Source organism: Anopheles marshallii, chromosome 3 (assembly GCF_943734725.1).
Source record: "Anopheles marshallii chromosome 3, idAnoMarsDA_429_01, whole genome shotgun sequence".
NCBI lineage: Eukaryota > Metazoa > Arthropoda > Insecta > Diptera > Culicidae > Anopheles > Anopheles marshallii.
Window position 1 is genome coordinate 17,701,245 of NC_071327.1, and position 17,334 is coordinate 17,718,578.

At 45.6% G+C, this 17,334-nt stretch overlaps 1 protein-coding gene across 1 annotated transcript; it reads right to left on the reverse strand.

Annotated features, from left to right (window-relative positions):
* Window positions 1-5,064: 5,064 nt before the first annotated feature.
* LOC128713507 (clavesin-2-like) lies at window positions 5,065-6,338 on the reverse strand. The gene is made up of 2 exons (XM_053808366.1): window positions 5,739-6,338; window positions 5,065-5,607 (listed from the first exon to the last, which is right to left on the reverse strand). The coding sequence occupies exons 1-2, from the start codon at window positions 6,336-6,338 to the stop codon at window positions 5,065-5,067; spliced, it is 1,143 nt and encodes a 380-aa protein (XP_053664341.1).
* Between the last annotated feature and the right edge of the window lie 10,996 nt (window positions 6,339-17,334).

Here is a 17,334-nt window from a genome sequence, read left to right on the forward strand (position 1 = left end):
CACACAATGTCGAAAATGATCGCCTCTTGCACCTCCTCAACCCCTCCTACCTCTCCTACCCCTCATCCTCCCCCCCCTGTAATGCATATTAATTCGTTTAAAGTGAGCCAATAATGTGTTTTTCTTGTTGAATTTTCATTTCATTTCACCATCCTACGTGCAGAATCCATTACAAAACAAACTCACCCTCGCGGCCTGTTAGCGATCGACCATTTTGAATCTGTGATTTATGCAGGTGGAAAATGCTACTGCTGCCGGTACCACTTTCTTTCCCCTTTGATGGGTTGTTCTCTTCCCACCTAACTTTAGCTTACAGAAACTGCAATGAAAGCAAGAAGCGACCCGATGTGCCTAGCCTTCTGGTGGATCGCAAACTTACAACGGTATTAAGCCACGGCTAGGCGAAGGAGGAAAGAGAAAGAAAAAAACCTGTACCAACATTCAAACACCATTTGTGGCACCGTTGGGCGGCACATTGCGGTGGACATTGCCTCTGAAGCACTACGAGTGACTCATTAGGAGGTGGGAGACGTCTCTGTTTTTCCACACTGAAGTGTGCATCCGCTTGTAAATATTGAAATTAACACTGCAAGCGAGCATGCTCGCGAAACGATCGATCGTTAGGGCAGTGCGAATAGACCGCCATCGGGCAGCGCTGTCAGATCGCCATCGGATAGCGCGATAAGACCGCCATCGGGAAGCCCGATAAGGCGAAAAGGCTGTTATCGGGCAGCCCGATAAGGCTGTTATTGGGACTGTTATCGGGCAGCCCGATAAGGCTGTTATTGGGACTGTTATCGGGCAGCCCAATAAGGCTGTTTTTGGGACTGCCTTATCGCCTTATCGCGCTGCCCGATGGCAGTCAAATTGCGCTGCCCGATGGCGGTCTGATCGCGTTGCCCGATGACGGTCGTATCCCGGTGCCCTTAAGATCACCTTCGGGGATGCGTCCCATTAAAAGGCTCACAACAACGCGGGCGGAAAATGTTCCAACGCCCACCGCGTTCGGCAGTGCGTTGGCCGGCGTTTGTATCTTCGCGAGATTGTAATCGTAGATGCCGGTGATGAATCACCATGATTTTAATTGACTGTACTGACGCAGACTGTTGATCGTCCTGCTAGTAGCTTACCTTTTTATTGGCCGCCATTGAAGGTTTCTTTCGGATTTGTTTTGTTCTTTTAATTAATGCCATTTAACACAAACGAAGCACAATCCACAAACGTTATTTTAAATCTCGTGTAAATTCCTCGCAACGGAAGCTGTCGAAATGTGTATATTTGTTTGTCTTCTTTGAATATATAATTATTTTACAAATGCACTTTAAACGCTCGAAATACTTTTTCCTCGTGGGAAAGGAAAGACTTTAGTATAATTGTTTTTTTTTCGTTTCTTTTACAAACTGCTGCCCATTAACGCTAGAACAACCTTTCATACCATTTACGCTTGCCTAAACTCTCACCCGCACGCAGTTGTCTCACGCGGCACGGATCGAACCTTAAATAATAGCATTGAATAATTGGAAAATACTAACCTTACCGATAGGTCTATAACTTATTCACCCACCATTGGTAAGCGCAGTAGTAACATGCAAAAGGGTTTAGAATTGAACGCGTACTAAACTATAGCTGAATAGTAATAATTCGATGACCGTAGCATGAAGCGATTAACAATGGAAACGCACGTCCATTTCCCATTTCTGTGTGACTAATTCTGCACGGACGGACTAATGAATATCATTATCATAAATCTTAACCCTAAAAGCTACCGTCCTAAAGATATTTATACGAAATCTGTATGTCACTTACCAACCGAGTGCGCTTAAGGTTGCTTTCCTCCTGGGGTAAGCTCAATCTTGTTGCCCTACGCGTATAAGGCCACCATTTATGTATTTTTTGTTGTCATATTTTAATTCCTTTTCTTCCACATCCTCATCCTTCATCACAACTTTAAGAGGAGAGCGCATACACCATTCACGCATTCTTACTTCTAAACGTTCTTGTGCGTCCCCGTTCGGCGTCATTCGAGTGGCATAGTTTCGGGTAGTTTAGCTGCCAGTCAAGTGGATAAGCATACGTAAAAGGGAAACCTGTTTTGTGCGAGTGTGCCTTTTTCCACCCAACCTGCCGCTGGTTGGCCGCTGTCGGTGAACCCTGTTGAACGATGAATGAAACTTCAAACATACAGTAACACCTGCCTGGCACTTGGCGGATAATATAGCGCACACGTTAAAGCTCTGCAAGCTCGATTGAAAATGCGTTGTATAATGCAATCACTGTGCATCCTCATCAATTCCGATTCCGATAATGTGCAGAAACAATTTTTAAAGGTAAAAACAAAACGATGTGACGTTCCAACACAATTGTTATAATGTTTGTCGCTTCTCACAGTCTTTCTTTATGCTGCCTTAACCGTACAATGTCGCTAATTACTGAGACGAATAATTTCTCATCTTTTGCTCTTCGTTCACTCTCTTTCAGTGCGTTCTAGTACACGGTTCACCATAAAAAAAAAAACAAGTGTCAACCCGAAACCGCAGCAAAATGTCCCGTTCGTTTCACAAACCCCACGGCGGATGGGCGTCATTATCGTGCCGCGGCGATGCAATTAAGTGCATCCAGCGCGCATCTTAAAGAAGCTTCGATAAAAGTGTTATCTTCCGGAGAAAGACACACACAAACGCGCGCGCGCGAAAATGGCTGAAGTTTTTTTTTTGCAATGATTTTAACATAGGTTTAGCAATAAGTCTATCAATAAGTGCAACGCTATGCACCACACACACTTGGTGAGACACTTTTTTTTTACTTCGCTGCAAAAGACAATCGATACCTGCATATAACGTCGAAAGTGCTTCCACCGGCGGAGCCATTGCGTATGGCGCCATCAAGTACATTCGAGGGGCGGATCGAACGATACGAAACGGCACGCAAACGGTTGATTGCTGCGTTGGGACAGGCCGTACAGTGCGGCTGAGCATTAAAATATGCATGTACCGCGTGGCGAACGGAGAGAAGACGGTCGGCACGATATGCATTTAATGAACGCGCCGTACTGGGAAAACATTCTGCAAGGCCATATGGTCATGAACGGCTCACATTACACCTGGGGAGATCATGGTGAGGGGGGAAAAAAATATTAAAAACACTGTTCTGCACTGTTCTAAAGCGTCAATTTCATCGCTAAACTCAGCGAGGGTTGAGAGTAAAAGCTTATACCCGTTCGACGTATAGAAACGATACTTTTTCCCTCACTCAATTAAGGTTTGCTTTGCACTGTTCGCCCTCATTAGGACCGCCGCTGAAAGAGCCGCTGGTAAGTAAGTCACGCGTGGTGTCCTACGTGTACCGTACGCGTAAAACTGTCTCCCCCTCTCCGGGTGTCTCCAGGAACGCCGAGAAACCTTTCTCCCCTAAACATTCAACCGACCGGCCCAGTACGGTCACAGTGTATCACATTACTGACCGCATTTTGTTTGAGCATGCGATACGGGACGCTTTGCAGCACACTGTCCAGTTTGCGACCCGGGACTTCGACGGGCGTCGTGTAAGGGGTGAATACAGTACAAAAGCGGAAATTATCCTAACCCCCCTCCCTGTGGTTCACTGTTTCGCTTGGTGAAGCTCGATGGAAGGACGTCGAGTAAAAGTGACACTCTGCCCAAAAAAGGGGTTCGTAGCTTGCAAATGGTTAGCTGGGCCACCACTGTCCACCCGTAGAAGGCCAACGAGCTCCGATGTCTTGAAGGTGCAGAGATTTGACGAACACACCTTGCGCATTGGTAACAGCGGCATAACCTTGACCATCGGAAGCTCAAGAAAAACAAAACAACGGTGTTCCATAAACAGTGGTCCTTACTCTGGAAGGAAGGTGGAGTAGAAGGTCGCCTCCGACCGGGCAACTGTTTGTGAGTCATCGCTGGAAATGATGGGCGATCGTTGGCCTCATGAACTGAAACGTACACGAAGCACCCAGATGCACAACATCAGGTGTTAGTTAATACAGATGCTTTGCAGGACGTTCACGTCTCTACGTCACGTGAGGATGGCATTAGATACGTGCAGGAATGGCTATTTTGTCGCTACTAGAGTAACCACGAACCAAACGGAACTTGATGGTAGTAGGTTTTAGACCTGTTTTAATATGCAAACATAACAAAGTAGGCCTGTTAAACGCACAGCTACTAGAGATATTTAAATTCACCCAATGAATGGCCGTGTTGCCGAACTTGAAAACTTCAAGTGTCTATCTATAGTCTTTAGTATGTTATAGATCTTCCCAAAAAGAAATCCTTAAAATATAGATTTCAGACGTTACAATTCCAATATACATCTCCGCAAAAGTACATCGAGAGGAATAATATACCGGAAACTACAATATTTCATCTAAATTTATCACTGAGCGAGAGGAACGAATAGAGTGGGAAAGACATATAGAGAGACCGTCGTAGCTTAATATGGAAAATTTTGTAATGTTAAAAAGGGATACGGAAATATCTTAGTAGAATTAGCAGTAGTACTATCAGAGCAATCATTTTGACTGGTACCTTTCCTTATAGACACATCGAATTTGAAGCTCAACCGATTCTACCGTAACCGATGCACGGCTTTTAACCTTCTATTCTGCAGTGCGAATTTCAAAAGATAATCTGGCTCATCGAAATCGTTTTTTGTAAAGTCTCCTTCAATCTAAAAGCTTGTTAGTTGTAGTGCTAAGTAAACATGACACTTATATGTGTAAGGCGCCATCTGTCGGAATGTTTGACAACCTTTGAATTTGTGTTTTTCTCGCCCTGTTTGAGGATACATTAGCTTGCTGTGAACGGCATTTGTTCCACATGGAAGTGATAATTTTTGGGTGTTCTCTTTGCCGCTTCCTAGGCACAACATCTGTCAGTCCATCTGCCAACCCATTATCACCTGCCATAACGACAGTCGTTACCACCACGAACGTTTCTGTACCTGGTATGAGATCATCATAGTGCAGTGCTGGCCACCACCGGCCACCGAAACGATCCAGTCTTTAGCGGGATGCACATCCAGTGTTACCACGTTGCAGGGAGTCGTGCGTCACAAATCACCACCGCCGGCACCGGTCGTCACACCGAGCAGCGTGTTCGTGGCCGGATCGTTCGCTTTGGCCGTCAGGACACCGATCTTGACGGCGGCTGCCTTGGTGGCCGCCTTCAGAAATTCGGCCCCATTCGTGGACGATAGCGAGGAGGGTGGTGATGGCGTGGGCGATTGCGTCGGCGACAGGTCGGCCCCTTTCCGATGGCCGCCGACCGTTGGTACGAACTGGGCCGGCGTTTTGGTGTAGATCTGCGTCTGGCTGAGACAGTACGAAGGTGCCGGTTTCGTGACGGTTTGGCTCGATTCGAGCAGCTCGTGGTACCAGTTGAGCGGATTAAACGTGGGCCCCTCGCCGCCGAGCTCGGTTGGAAGGATGTCCCGGGCGACGCAGTCATGCAGGGTGGACAGATTACTGCCGTGCAGTTTTATTCGATCGCGGGTCTTCTCCTTCAGGAACGGCCGAATAACGGCCAATGCCGCTTCGACGTACCACGGTTGGCCGATAAAGTGGATCGCCTTAAATCGTACCGGGAAACAGTCCTAGAACCGAGAAGAAAAGGAGTTTTGGAAAAGAATAATAGTACCGCGATATTGTTTTCCCGTCAGAGGGCGCCACCGATGAAATAGCTCAGTGGCTAGTGTTGTTAGTCAAAGATGGTTCATCAACCTACCTGCAGTCCCTCGATCATCAGCTTCAACACCTTCGGATTCAGGTTCGACGACTGACGGAACGTGAAGTTCGTCCAGTCGACGATCGCGATGAATCCGTTCGCCTGGTTCTGCTTGTCCTCCAGCAGCTTCTCGATCGTGAGCAGCATCGCCCGGTACACAGTGACTAGGGAGTAGGACGCATAGTCCCAGTTGGCGGTAAAGAACACCAGCACCTTACGACCGCGCCGATCCCGGTTCGTTAGCACACCGGGGAATCCATCCCGCAGCGCAATCTGTATCGTCTCGTCCAGCACCGACAAACGCTGCAGGATGGCCGCATTGCGCTGCCGGTACGCGTGATAGTTGATGATCAGCTGGAACGCCTCGTTGACGTTGAACTTGCGCGCGTACAGAAACCGAAACAGGAACTCGTCGTCCTGAAAGCAGGACTTATCCTTCAGCGCATAATCTCGGCTGGCACCGATCAGTTCCTTCAGGGCGATCAACGCCCGGCTGCGATCGGTCGGTTCGTTCCGATTGAAGCCCAGCTTTAGCTCCGATATGGTCAGATTGTGACGGTACCGATTGTTGGACCACTCAAAATCACAAATGTCCGACATTGTGTGGTTTGGTTTTGCGTGTTTCCGGCAGGCTACGAAATCTTGTTCGGTTCGGCGAACTTTGGTCTCGCCCGGTGGCTCAATTGTTGGGTGCCAAAAAACTGGTGCAAACCGGGTACTCGAAACCACTCCCCTTTGGCGGGTGTTTTGATTCTTGGAGATTGGCAGGGATTCCAGAAGCAGATTAACACCTTCGCGTTTTGCCGGGGTGTTTATCTCATTTTTGTTCTCTTATTCGTTTGCTTCGTTTGTTGACTTGTATTACCAACATTAGCAAATAATCCAGTCTAATGCTTGTGCAAATCCATCGTGAGTCGCTGCTTAGGGATTTCTGCAATTTGGAACAAAAATAGAGAGAACGTTAGTTGCATGTGGCTACGCAGCGACGGCACCAAATTGGGATTCGTTATCTGCGTTATCGCGAAGAGCTTAATAATTGATAAAATAATTGATTAGAGGAAGCTTGCTGCCATTTCAACAATATTTGGTTCCGCTTTAGAATTATGGAATTTTTAAACGGAAAGTAATTTTCAACATTAGTCTAAAAATGCTACAATATTGAACGAGTTTACATTACATTGTGCCCAATGTTAATCTGTTGGAGAGGAAAACGCTTGGAGGATTGAGTCATAAAGTCCACGCCACTAATTCCCAGCTAGAAAACCACATCATTGCCACGGCAGAAGCAGGGATGCTGTAATACAAGGCCGCCAGTGTTAGTCATCCGTAAGTAATGTCTTTGTTCGGAACGCTGCCCCGTGTAATACAAAACAGTGCTGCGGTGGCTATTAGAGGCTGTTTCTCGTGGGTAATCTAGTGCCGGTTACTTTCGCTTGTTCCACCCATTAACAGAACGATTGCTGTTTCTTCATCAATAAGTACATTAGCGCAGACAGCACACATAGCAAGGAGGGAAATAAAACAATACCCTCCGACACATAATGCTCCAGTGGAGGTGAATTTAAATTTTCCATCGCATAGAGTGTCGCATACCACATTGGGCGAGATTGCACTGCAACTCGATGACATAATGCAATGCAGAGCGGTGGTTTCGGTTTTTTGCCTGTTTACTTAACATCAGTGAGACAACGGTGGTGGTTGAAAAAGTATGACGGCACACAACATGTACGAACCACATGGGCATGTTTTGTGTTTCCTTTACTGTGACCCTCGCCGGTAACAAAGGTGCGCAATGCAATGCATTGCAACGGGGTTCGTAAATCGAGTGAAATTAGATTGAAAAAATATATTTACTCCCTCGGCACCTGTTAGTGGTAGTAGTGTATAAGAAAATGTAAAACAAACATTAATGAGTAAGAAAAAAAAACAAACTCATCTCGAACAAATTGAAGTTCATTTGCCGGGTGCGAGGCAGTTGCAAATGATTCCAATCCCCACGGGCGTAAATGCGCATAAAACGAATTACAATTTGCGTTGCCGGCAAAAATCAATTCCATCCGCCGTAATGAGGTTAAATTGTTCGCAGAACGATTCAGCTCGCGAGAGAAACAATCCAGTAAAACTAGCAGTCACAAAAGTTTAAATTGTTTTGAAGATATTCCTTCCACCCGCGGGGGATTTGGCACTGGTAGGAGAAACGTATGTCCGCTCCCAACTGTAATGTATTTTAATTTTGTGCATCAAGAAGCAAAACAGTAGCGTAGAATGATAACGCAAACAGTTTAAGGAAAAACAGTGCAAAAGGCCACCTCGACTTGACAAATGCAACCAAGTCGGAAGACAAAGTTTGATCGATAGTGGGAAACAAGTTTAAAGCCGTGAAGGGTACGAACACGAAAAGTAAAGGCTGGTGCAGATGATCTTACATAACAACTGCAATACGGTTGGAATTGTGCCGTTGTCAAACTGTTTGGAATGGAAGTTAAATTTTAAAATTACATTTTTGCGCAATTAGATGGCAGCTTTGCTTCACTTCTGGTCAACTCTCACTGAAAATAGCATCGTTTAAATTATTTCTTCAAATATTTTTATGTCATTTGCATGCTCTATGCATATAGCGAATTATTTAAAATCCAAATTGTCTTTACATAATGTGACTCATTTACCACAGACCCAGTAAAAGTAGAATTTTGAAGTTCACGTGATAAATTTAAACCCGTTTCTGGATTTTTTACAAATTGAACGGGATTTTACGAATGTTGATGAAACTTTTGGAAAATACAGAATCAATACCTTTTGCCAGTAAGATCCAGTACCAGTGGGCAGAATATCCAACATCTACCGTAAAACATTCCAATTCAACTTGAAAACAAACCAGAAATGACTCCAACTTGACAGGGCATTGGAGTTCAAATACGCAAACAAAAAATCAGATTCATGTTGAATTAGAATGTGTCAAGGTATTCCAGGTATTCTGGAATCGTCGAGGTATGGCTGGAATTTTTCTCAATTTTGTGAACTTTTGCCGACATTGATTCCGTTGGAAGCTTACAAGAGTTCTTCGTACAAAATCCAATTCCACAAATTCTATTTCAATTAGTACAAAAATGGCTCAAAATTCGCCAGTTGAACCTTGAAAAGCTTGTATCACTTGAACTTGAATACTATGTACAGACAGTCCCCAAGATTACTACCAAGATAACGGCGAGCCTCCTTATCCGCGTTTATCTATTTCTGGTGTTATATCGTTTATACTTCATAGTTACAGTGTCGACTTCCTTCTCTGCTCTTTATTTATTCAACACTTCAGACGCATTAATAAAAATTACATGATAAAGGAAGGCATTTTCAACCAATTTTTCTCCATTTTGAGTTAGTACTCAGCTGTCAAATTTACAAAAACTGTATGTCTGTCTCTGTATCCAAGTATCCAGTACGTATAAGAGGAACCGTGTAACTCGGGGACTACCTGTACAGTCTTTACGTGAGTTACGCGGTTATCGACTTACACGGATATGGAGATACGTGGATTTTATAAATTTGATAGACATCGTGCAGTTTTCTACGAGGAATTCAATTTCTAGTTTGCAAATTTCAAATATTAAAACAATTCGTAACGTAAAAGTAAGCAGACGATCCCTTAATACGACATATAAACGGTGTTTTGAAGGAAATTCGATCCATCATGTATCAATCATGGAAGGATCCATCATGTATCTGTATATACAAAAATGAAAAAGTTTTGAAATAAATCCTACTATATTTTGGAGTATTGAACTTCAACAATGTGTCTAATCAAATGCATGAAGCATATGTAACATCCAAGTCAAACCCACCAACAATCAATTGTATTAACAAGCACACATACAAAAAAATCCACTTATAAACAAATCAACCAATTTATAAGCTTCATCCAACCTTATTGGACAGTAAAATCGCACTCCAGGGTAAAAGCATCCGTAAATCACCCGCGTCGCAATCAGCGTGCGCGTAGGAGACTGACGGAAAATAAAACATCTCACCTACACCTCCATTTTACACACCTTTGGCATATTCATATTAGGTCGGGTGTTCTTTTACCACACCGTGTGTTGATGCCGCTCAAGTCGTTTTATTTTTCTCACGTCTGAATGCGCTCATTGTACAGCCGGGCTGGCAAATGAGATCATCGGCATACTCGCGGTGGCTGCAAGCATGTGTAGCGGTACTAATGCGAAGATAAAAATTATTTCCCCCCCGTGATGCGATGTTTCCGTTCACATCACCACTCGGGTGCCATTTAGCGTTGTCAGGTTTTGGCCAGAGAAGATGAACCTTCCAAATATGCTCCAGTCGACCGATTCATAATGCAACGGGTGCTTTTGCAATTCAATCTTTATCACCCGTGCGTTTGCCGACGAGGATCAATTTGCATTCGGATTGTTTTTTAATGAGACGACACGCGCGCCTCGGGGGGGGGGGGGGGGGGGGGGTGAATGGGGACGGAAATTGGGGTGTATCTACGCGTGGAGTTGTTAAGCTGCATATTCATACAACCGACACGAGCTAGAAGAAAGCGCATCGCGGATGGGAGTATCATGCCGCATGACTCATTCGTGTCTTCGATTTCGTCTAGCCGTACGCTTTTACTTTGGCCTTTCGACGGCGTGATTGGGATGTAGGATGAATCACTGCGCCCACAACATGGAACCCAAACCCAAACGTCACTTCCAACTCGCTCGCTCCAGCACCAAAGCGCAAGTGCACCCGGGTACGGAAGTAGGTCTAAGATGGGGTAGGGAAACCCGTTTTTTTTTTGCTCTGTCATCTCCCTTCCAAAAAAGGGACCAACAGTGAAACTTTGCTATTCGTTGCGGTACGTGCGTACGTGTGTTCTGGTCTTCCCTACTGTATGTCCTGCCCATTCCAGTTTGAGTCAGTCAGCGCCAGCTCGCTGGGTGGCCATAATTGGCGCATGAATGTCACTGTAGCTTCCAAAAGCGATGGAGTTTTATTTCTGCATTCAATGCGATGTAATTGCCATCATTATTTGTGTGCTTTTTGGAGTTGCAAGGGAAGAATGATCTTTGCGTTGATTTGAAGGGGTTTGTTCCAGAACTGCCAAGAACATTGGAAGTTGATCTAATGGACATGGTTGGATGGTTTGAAATAGAAAAAAATACGTCTCAATAAATCCTTCCTCAAACAAATTGCACAAACACATTGCACTCATCGATTATCTCTGGTACGAGAGTGTGCGCAAAGGTTTGGCACACCGCCCAGCCTGTTCCGAATGATGTACGCTGCGGAACGATACATTTGACAGTGCCTTGGACACACCACCATTCGCATCACACTTGCGACACGGAGCACTAAATGGATTTCTTTGATGCAGCAGGAAATAAACATCAATTCTACACCCCCTGTTTGGAACTTTGCCGTGCCTTGGCAACCCAAAATTTCACTTTTCTATGCAAGGTAAATGGGTTATTTAACCATTTTCACCCCCCTCTTTTTGTATTCTGCTGCCGAATCAAACCGGACCCTACCCTTCCCGCAACCGTTAAATGTCCAACCGATGTCCAACCGATCGCCAGCGCTAATAGTTACGGTCGATTACGTTTCCCAATTTAAAGCCGATCGATCGTTCCCTGTCCATCTGCTAGTGACAGAGTGACCGAAAAACCTCAATAAAAATAAACAAGCTTGAGCATGGGTCGGTTTCAGAAGATTAGCTCCAAAAATTAGTGTCCCTTCGTTCGATTCTTTGCCCCCCCCCAAAGACAGTACAAAAGTGCGACACCGTGACGAACCTTATTAACCTACAGCACAATGCACGGTGGACGCACGGTCGGGACGATTAATTGTTGCCCAATGGTTAGCCGTAACCGTGTAGCCCTCACGATCGCTTTACGTGCCATTAAGCTGGAAAGCATTACCGGCGAGAGCAAAACCGAGAGAAGCAATCAGACAAACACCGGGAAGCAAAATGGGCACGTTTTGTGCCATCTTGGTTGAAGGTTTAGTTTGCGCCGTTAAAAAGAAAACACAACCGAATCGCACCAACGTTTCAGCGGAAGTGCATTTTATGCAGGCACGTTATGCAAGGTTACACTCTCTCTCTCTGCCTGTTGCAATGCAATGCGCTTAGTCGCTGTTTTTTGTTTTGCCACGCAGCTAGCGCAAACCTTCATCGTACAATATGCCAGGGAGAGAGGAAAAAAAAAACATTTGCTTGCCTTTCATTTCCACCGAGCGGTATGTTTTATGTTTCGCAATTAAATAGTGCAATTGTGCAACATCAAAAACGTTTGCGTTATCGTAAACTCCACCCTGCAAACCAATCCATCAACTCTCTGCGGGGTGCGATCGATTACAAAATCTATTTCCGATCTGTTTTTCATGCACTTTCTTCCATTTTTTCCCCCGTGTGGTGAGTAATTTTTTTTTCTTCCATCTAACTCAATACTGATAAGATTAGGTTCCGCTCGGGGTGGAAGTGAACTCTAGGGTTATTTGTATGTTTATCGTACCTCTGCCACGCTGCACCTGGAAGATATCGGTGATTTTTGTTGCTTTATCGTCATCGACAAGTGTTTGGTAGGGGGAAATAGTTGCGCCCAACCTTTGCGCAACCACCGTACTGGGAACCGATGGGAGTGATAAAGAATTTAACCGGAAGGTGTTAGCAATGTATCGTGAAAGAATCCCGTCTACTATGCTTATTTGCGAAGGCATAAATTGCAAAATATATACATGTGAAGCAATATTTGCGAGACAAATTGCATACGTTTTGGCGAATTTTTTAAATTTCCACCATGCGGTATGCAATTCGCAAAGCAAAAAACAGTTTAAATTATTAAACGAGAGTATAAAGATGAGCCGGGTAACTAGATGCAAGGCATTTTTAAGGCGGATATTCATAATATATTCATATTGAGACGACTATTCATGCGTATTGAATATTCCATAAAACAATTGCATACTTTATGGCGATTTTGTTAAATTCCGCCAAGAGGTATGCAATCCGCAGAGCATAAAAACAGTTGAGTAACTAAACGAAAGCTTAAAGATGTGACGGATATGCATATTCAAGGTATTTTTTCGTTGCTAAAACTTCATTACAATTCTTGCAATCGCCTGTTACATCACTAACTCCAAAGTAACATTTCCACGTTGGCGCCTGTGTGACGGCGCAAAAATGTCGTCCTTGAAGTGTTATGTTACTACTGCTCTGCTAAACCGGCTCTCTGCCAATCAATTATCACTCACTGATTAACCACCCCGTGGTGGTGGATCACCGCACCAAGTGCCCTGTCAACTACGTGTAACCGGTTTCGTAAAGTTCTACCACGAAACGTTTGTAACGGCTTTCCGGTGCGAGATGGAGATTGTTGAGCAAAACAAAAAAAAACAAAAAGGTGTCGCGTAACAAGACTTTGTCACCCTGTTTGTGCACCTGCACCTGGTTCTAATCAAGATCGTTTCGCTCGAATTCTCCCCCGTTCTGCTCGCACGCAGCAGCTACCGATCGCGTAAAGTTCTTGGTGAACGACTGTTCCTCAACACCGATAGAACACGAACGTTGCCCAACGTCTTTGTGCTGGTTGTAGTGCGCGGATTACAACGATCGAAGAATGCCGATAGTGAACCGAATCAATATGCAAAGCAGAGCGCCACCGTCTGGAGCCGGTCCGCGCTGCCAGACACGTTATAAATCGCCCCATCGTTTGTCTGGTGTTAAGATCGAAAGGAGAAAGAAAATGGCTTTACGGAGGTGCTGGCACGATATCTGTAGCTCGGCCGGTCGAGATGCCTACACATACGCGTGGTCGGAATGGCATGCTGCAGGAATTGTGCATTAGTAGGTTCCAGCATCGATCCACTGCGTAGGACGCATCCTCACTAGTCTGGCTAGCTGGCGGAGTGTGATAGGTTGTAAAGGCCATTCTCCTGATCGCCATTACCTCCAGAAGGTAACACTGGAAGCAGCGATCAAACACCTACTCATGGACAGGTCATGGACACAGCAAGCAAGTACGTCCAATTTTCACATTGCGGCAGCAAAACGTTAGTAAGTACGGTTCACCCCACAGTGGAGCAATATCGTGGGATCTTGCACCAATCTTGTTTTCTCTCTATAAATGGATTTAGCACCAACATCATAAAGGTGGCTATATTTTGAGCAATGTCGCCGATCGGAGGCAGTTATTTTATTGCGAAACATCTTATACCCGATCCAGTATTGTTTCGTTTCAGTACTTACCACTTCCAATGCCAATTAAAGTTTGCGAGTTAGCAGCGAACCCACGTTCCACCCGAGACCCGAGAATCATCCAACCAAGGTCGGGCCTGTATTGCGGCGAGGCAGAACGCCATGAGAACGTAATGATGATGATTCATCTCAACGGACTGACGTGCTTCTGTGGTGTGCGGGATCTCAATTAGATCTCATGAGAAAATGGTACAACACACAGACACACACCACCGTCGACACCTCCCTCATCGAAGGTCTTTATGCCGAGAGCTAGCCGCCCGAGGGCGGGAACAAAGTGCATCCGGTGGGCCATGACAAAGTAGAACCACCTCGGACCTCGGCATACAAGTGCCGAGATCGTGTCTGGTACGGTGAAGAATTCTGAATCGATCAACATCTGTAGTGTAAACCGTACCGTACACCAGCTTACAGCACCGTCAAGGTGACACACGCCTGAAAGCCTTTAGACATCTATCCAGCGCCGTTCTTCATGACAGAATGCTAGACGACCGCAACTGTGCGCGGGTCGATCGTGCACCGTTGGGTTGTTTACTTTGTCACCGGTGGTTTACACCCGAAGAAACCTTACGAACTCACGGCAGTGCTTTTTAGTCCTGTGTGGTCGCTGTTGGGATTTGCCAACAAGATGTCACATGCAATGGCAAAGTTAATGAGGAAACGGCGGGGAGGGGAGAGATATTGCTACGTCAACGAACGGTTGAGCAAACTTTGCGTACCAAGCGTACCATGGATCCGAACCCAGATGCAACCTCACCGTGATCAAGGTCGTTACACGGAAGAAGTCAATCCTGGAGTTGGGGGATTTTGTTGAGCCAAAGCACACAATACTCCGAAACGCAGTAACACACGCGTGTTGCGATCTCGCTACATTGTCTGGAATTGCGAGGTGAACTTAATTGATGCTCAACCGATGGTTTGGAGCTGGGTGTAACACGATAACGAGCTCGCTACGGCCACCACTCAGCAAGAACTCCGCAAGCGTCGGAAAGTAATTACACACCTAACGTGAGATTCACGGCCCACGATGCGGAACAGCAAGCAACAGATCAAACCGATTCGATTGCGCCGAGCTTTATCAGTTCCACGGCGATCGATCGTTCAATTCCCCAGTTTCGGACCGGGGCGAAACTCTTCCAACAAAACGCTGTCTGAAAGGCGCAAGTCAGCATGAGCGCTGTGTAAGCGCGTTCTCGGTGGGGCAGCGGGCCGAATTCTGGTTCTCACACGAGTATCAAATGGTGCTCGGGCGCACTCGTACGCAACTGCCCGGTTCAATACGCCAGCGCAATTGAAGTTCTTTGGCTTCTTGGGAGATTCTGGATCAATTCACCCGCCTGATTCATGGCTGGATGTGTAGAGATACTGGTCTGCGGGGTTTATTTATAGCGCAACTTCGCCGTGGAATTACCTTGCAGTGAGCACAATTATTTCTCCGCTGGAATGGGTAGGTATTTCTGAATTCCACCAACAGTTCGACGGCATGCCGGGTTTTTTTTTATCGCTCCAGATGAACAAACCACCGTTCGGGCGTTTGTGTACAAAGCATGGAAATAACGATCATCTATTGGCGGGGAAGGGAACACGCTGTTTATCAGATTGCACATTGCGTAACGCGTTACTGCCACCGGTTTGCATCGGTTGATTGAGCCGGTCAGTAGAGCATGTTGCACAAGTGCTTACCCAACGCGTATGGATGCGATATTAATTGCAACGATCAAAGCAGAAGCCTCACAAATCATGGCATCAAATCATTCATCGTTCGCAATGCAAAACCATGCTACAATAAGGAAAGGCTACAGTTTTTAAACCACCAAAAATGGTGACCAAACGGAAGCCATTCGGTGGTGTGACTGTCGGGTCGAGCAGGGCCTGGGAAACGATAAACAAACAGCTACGGACTGCCGACGTGCAGATTGGTGGGAATTTGTCATTATGCAGGCGACGGTCAAGGTCTCTAGCTTTTTTTTTATTCGTTTTTGTAGTGGTCTATTGGCAGACATTCGCTTTGTTAAGGTGTCCCCAGGTTGGAAGGTTTTACGGTACCAGGGACACGGGAGAATTAAAACCGTACCACACCTCACGGAAGATTGGACCCCCTAAAAATACCTCGAGGGGAAAGAGAACCTTGGTGGATTAAATGGAGGTAATTACGTACGTTGTTTGTTGGAAGGAACTCCAAAGATGAATTCTTGCCAAATTAAGATGTTTTAAATAGTGTTTCGCGAAGCACCACTTGCTGCTTCTGTTCAGCAGCGTTCGTTGAGGTTTGTTGTCCAATGGAATAGATTATACAGCAAGCAGGCAAACCTTTACCACCACGTACGTACATCCCTTAATTAATCTCATTACTCTAGACGCTCCGGTGTCCCGGAAGAGGGTTTGAGTGTTTATTATGGCTGCTCCAGATTATAAACACTCGACACCTTTCATTATGGCCACAGCGTGGCTGGTCCTAATTAAAGGCTATCCCTTTTTGTTAACTAAAGCAGTGCCTAGTGATACCAGCCCTGCCTGTTCCTACGATCTCCTCCACCCCTGCAGTTGGGTAAATATGCAGATTTCTCTCGCTATCGACAGCTAGGGCTGGGGCAATGCAATGTCTCCTGTTCCCGGGGAGCTACCAGCCTTTTTTGCCTCCTTTTCCTAACATCCTGATGCCCCAATTCCACGTAAGTAGGGTAGAAAGCAACGCAATGGGGCAGCAAAGGAGGACAATCTTATGCGGCAACTGTGTGATATTATAAATAATGTTAACCGGGCAGAAACACAAGAAATAAACCGGGGGGCTTGTCATGTCCAGGTTCCGTCGCGGGGGAGAAATTATTTGAGCGAGAATTTATGTGCACGCGTTCATCAGCTTCGACGTAAGCATTGGGGAAGCATGGAATTCGAAAGGGGGAAAAAAATGAATGCCCCGCCACGTGTGGGCGTCTGTATGCAGGCTAAAACCTTACTTTTGGGATGCTTTTTTGTAAGAGAAATCATGAGTTATTCCGGTGTATGTTAGGTGTATTGCTGTGCTCTATATCTGGCCATAACCAAGCAGCAAGTCGTGGGCGCCAACAGTCTTAACGCTGTATGCCAGCTTCCGATCGATTTATGTTTCACTATGTCCAATGTCCGGCCTTTGTTTTTGGAACAGTTTCAAGAGTCGCTTCGTTGGCAATCGGAGCCACCTTTAAAGGTCCTCAGGAAGAATTCAAGTTTGCCGCTATTTCACAACAATTCCTATTGGTTGATGCTTTACTTTGGAACTTAAAAAAAAAACAATTTAACATCTTAAGTTACTTAAGAACGGCCAACGAACTGTCCATTAACTTCATCACACATTCACACAGT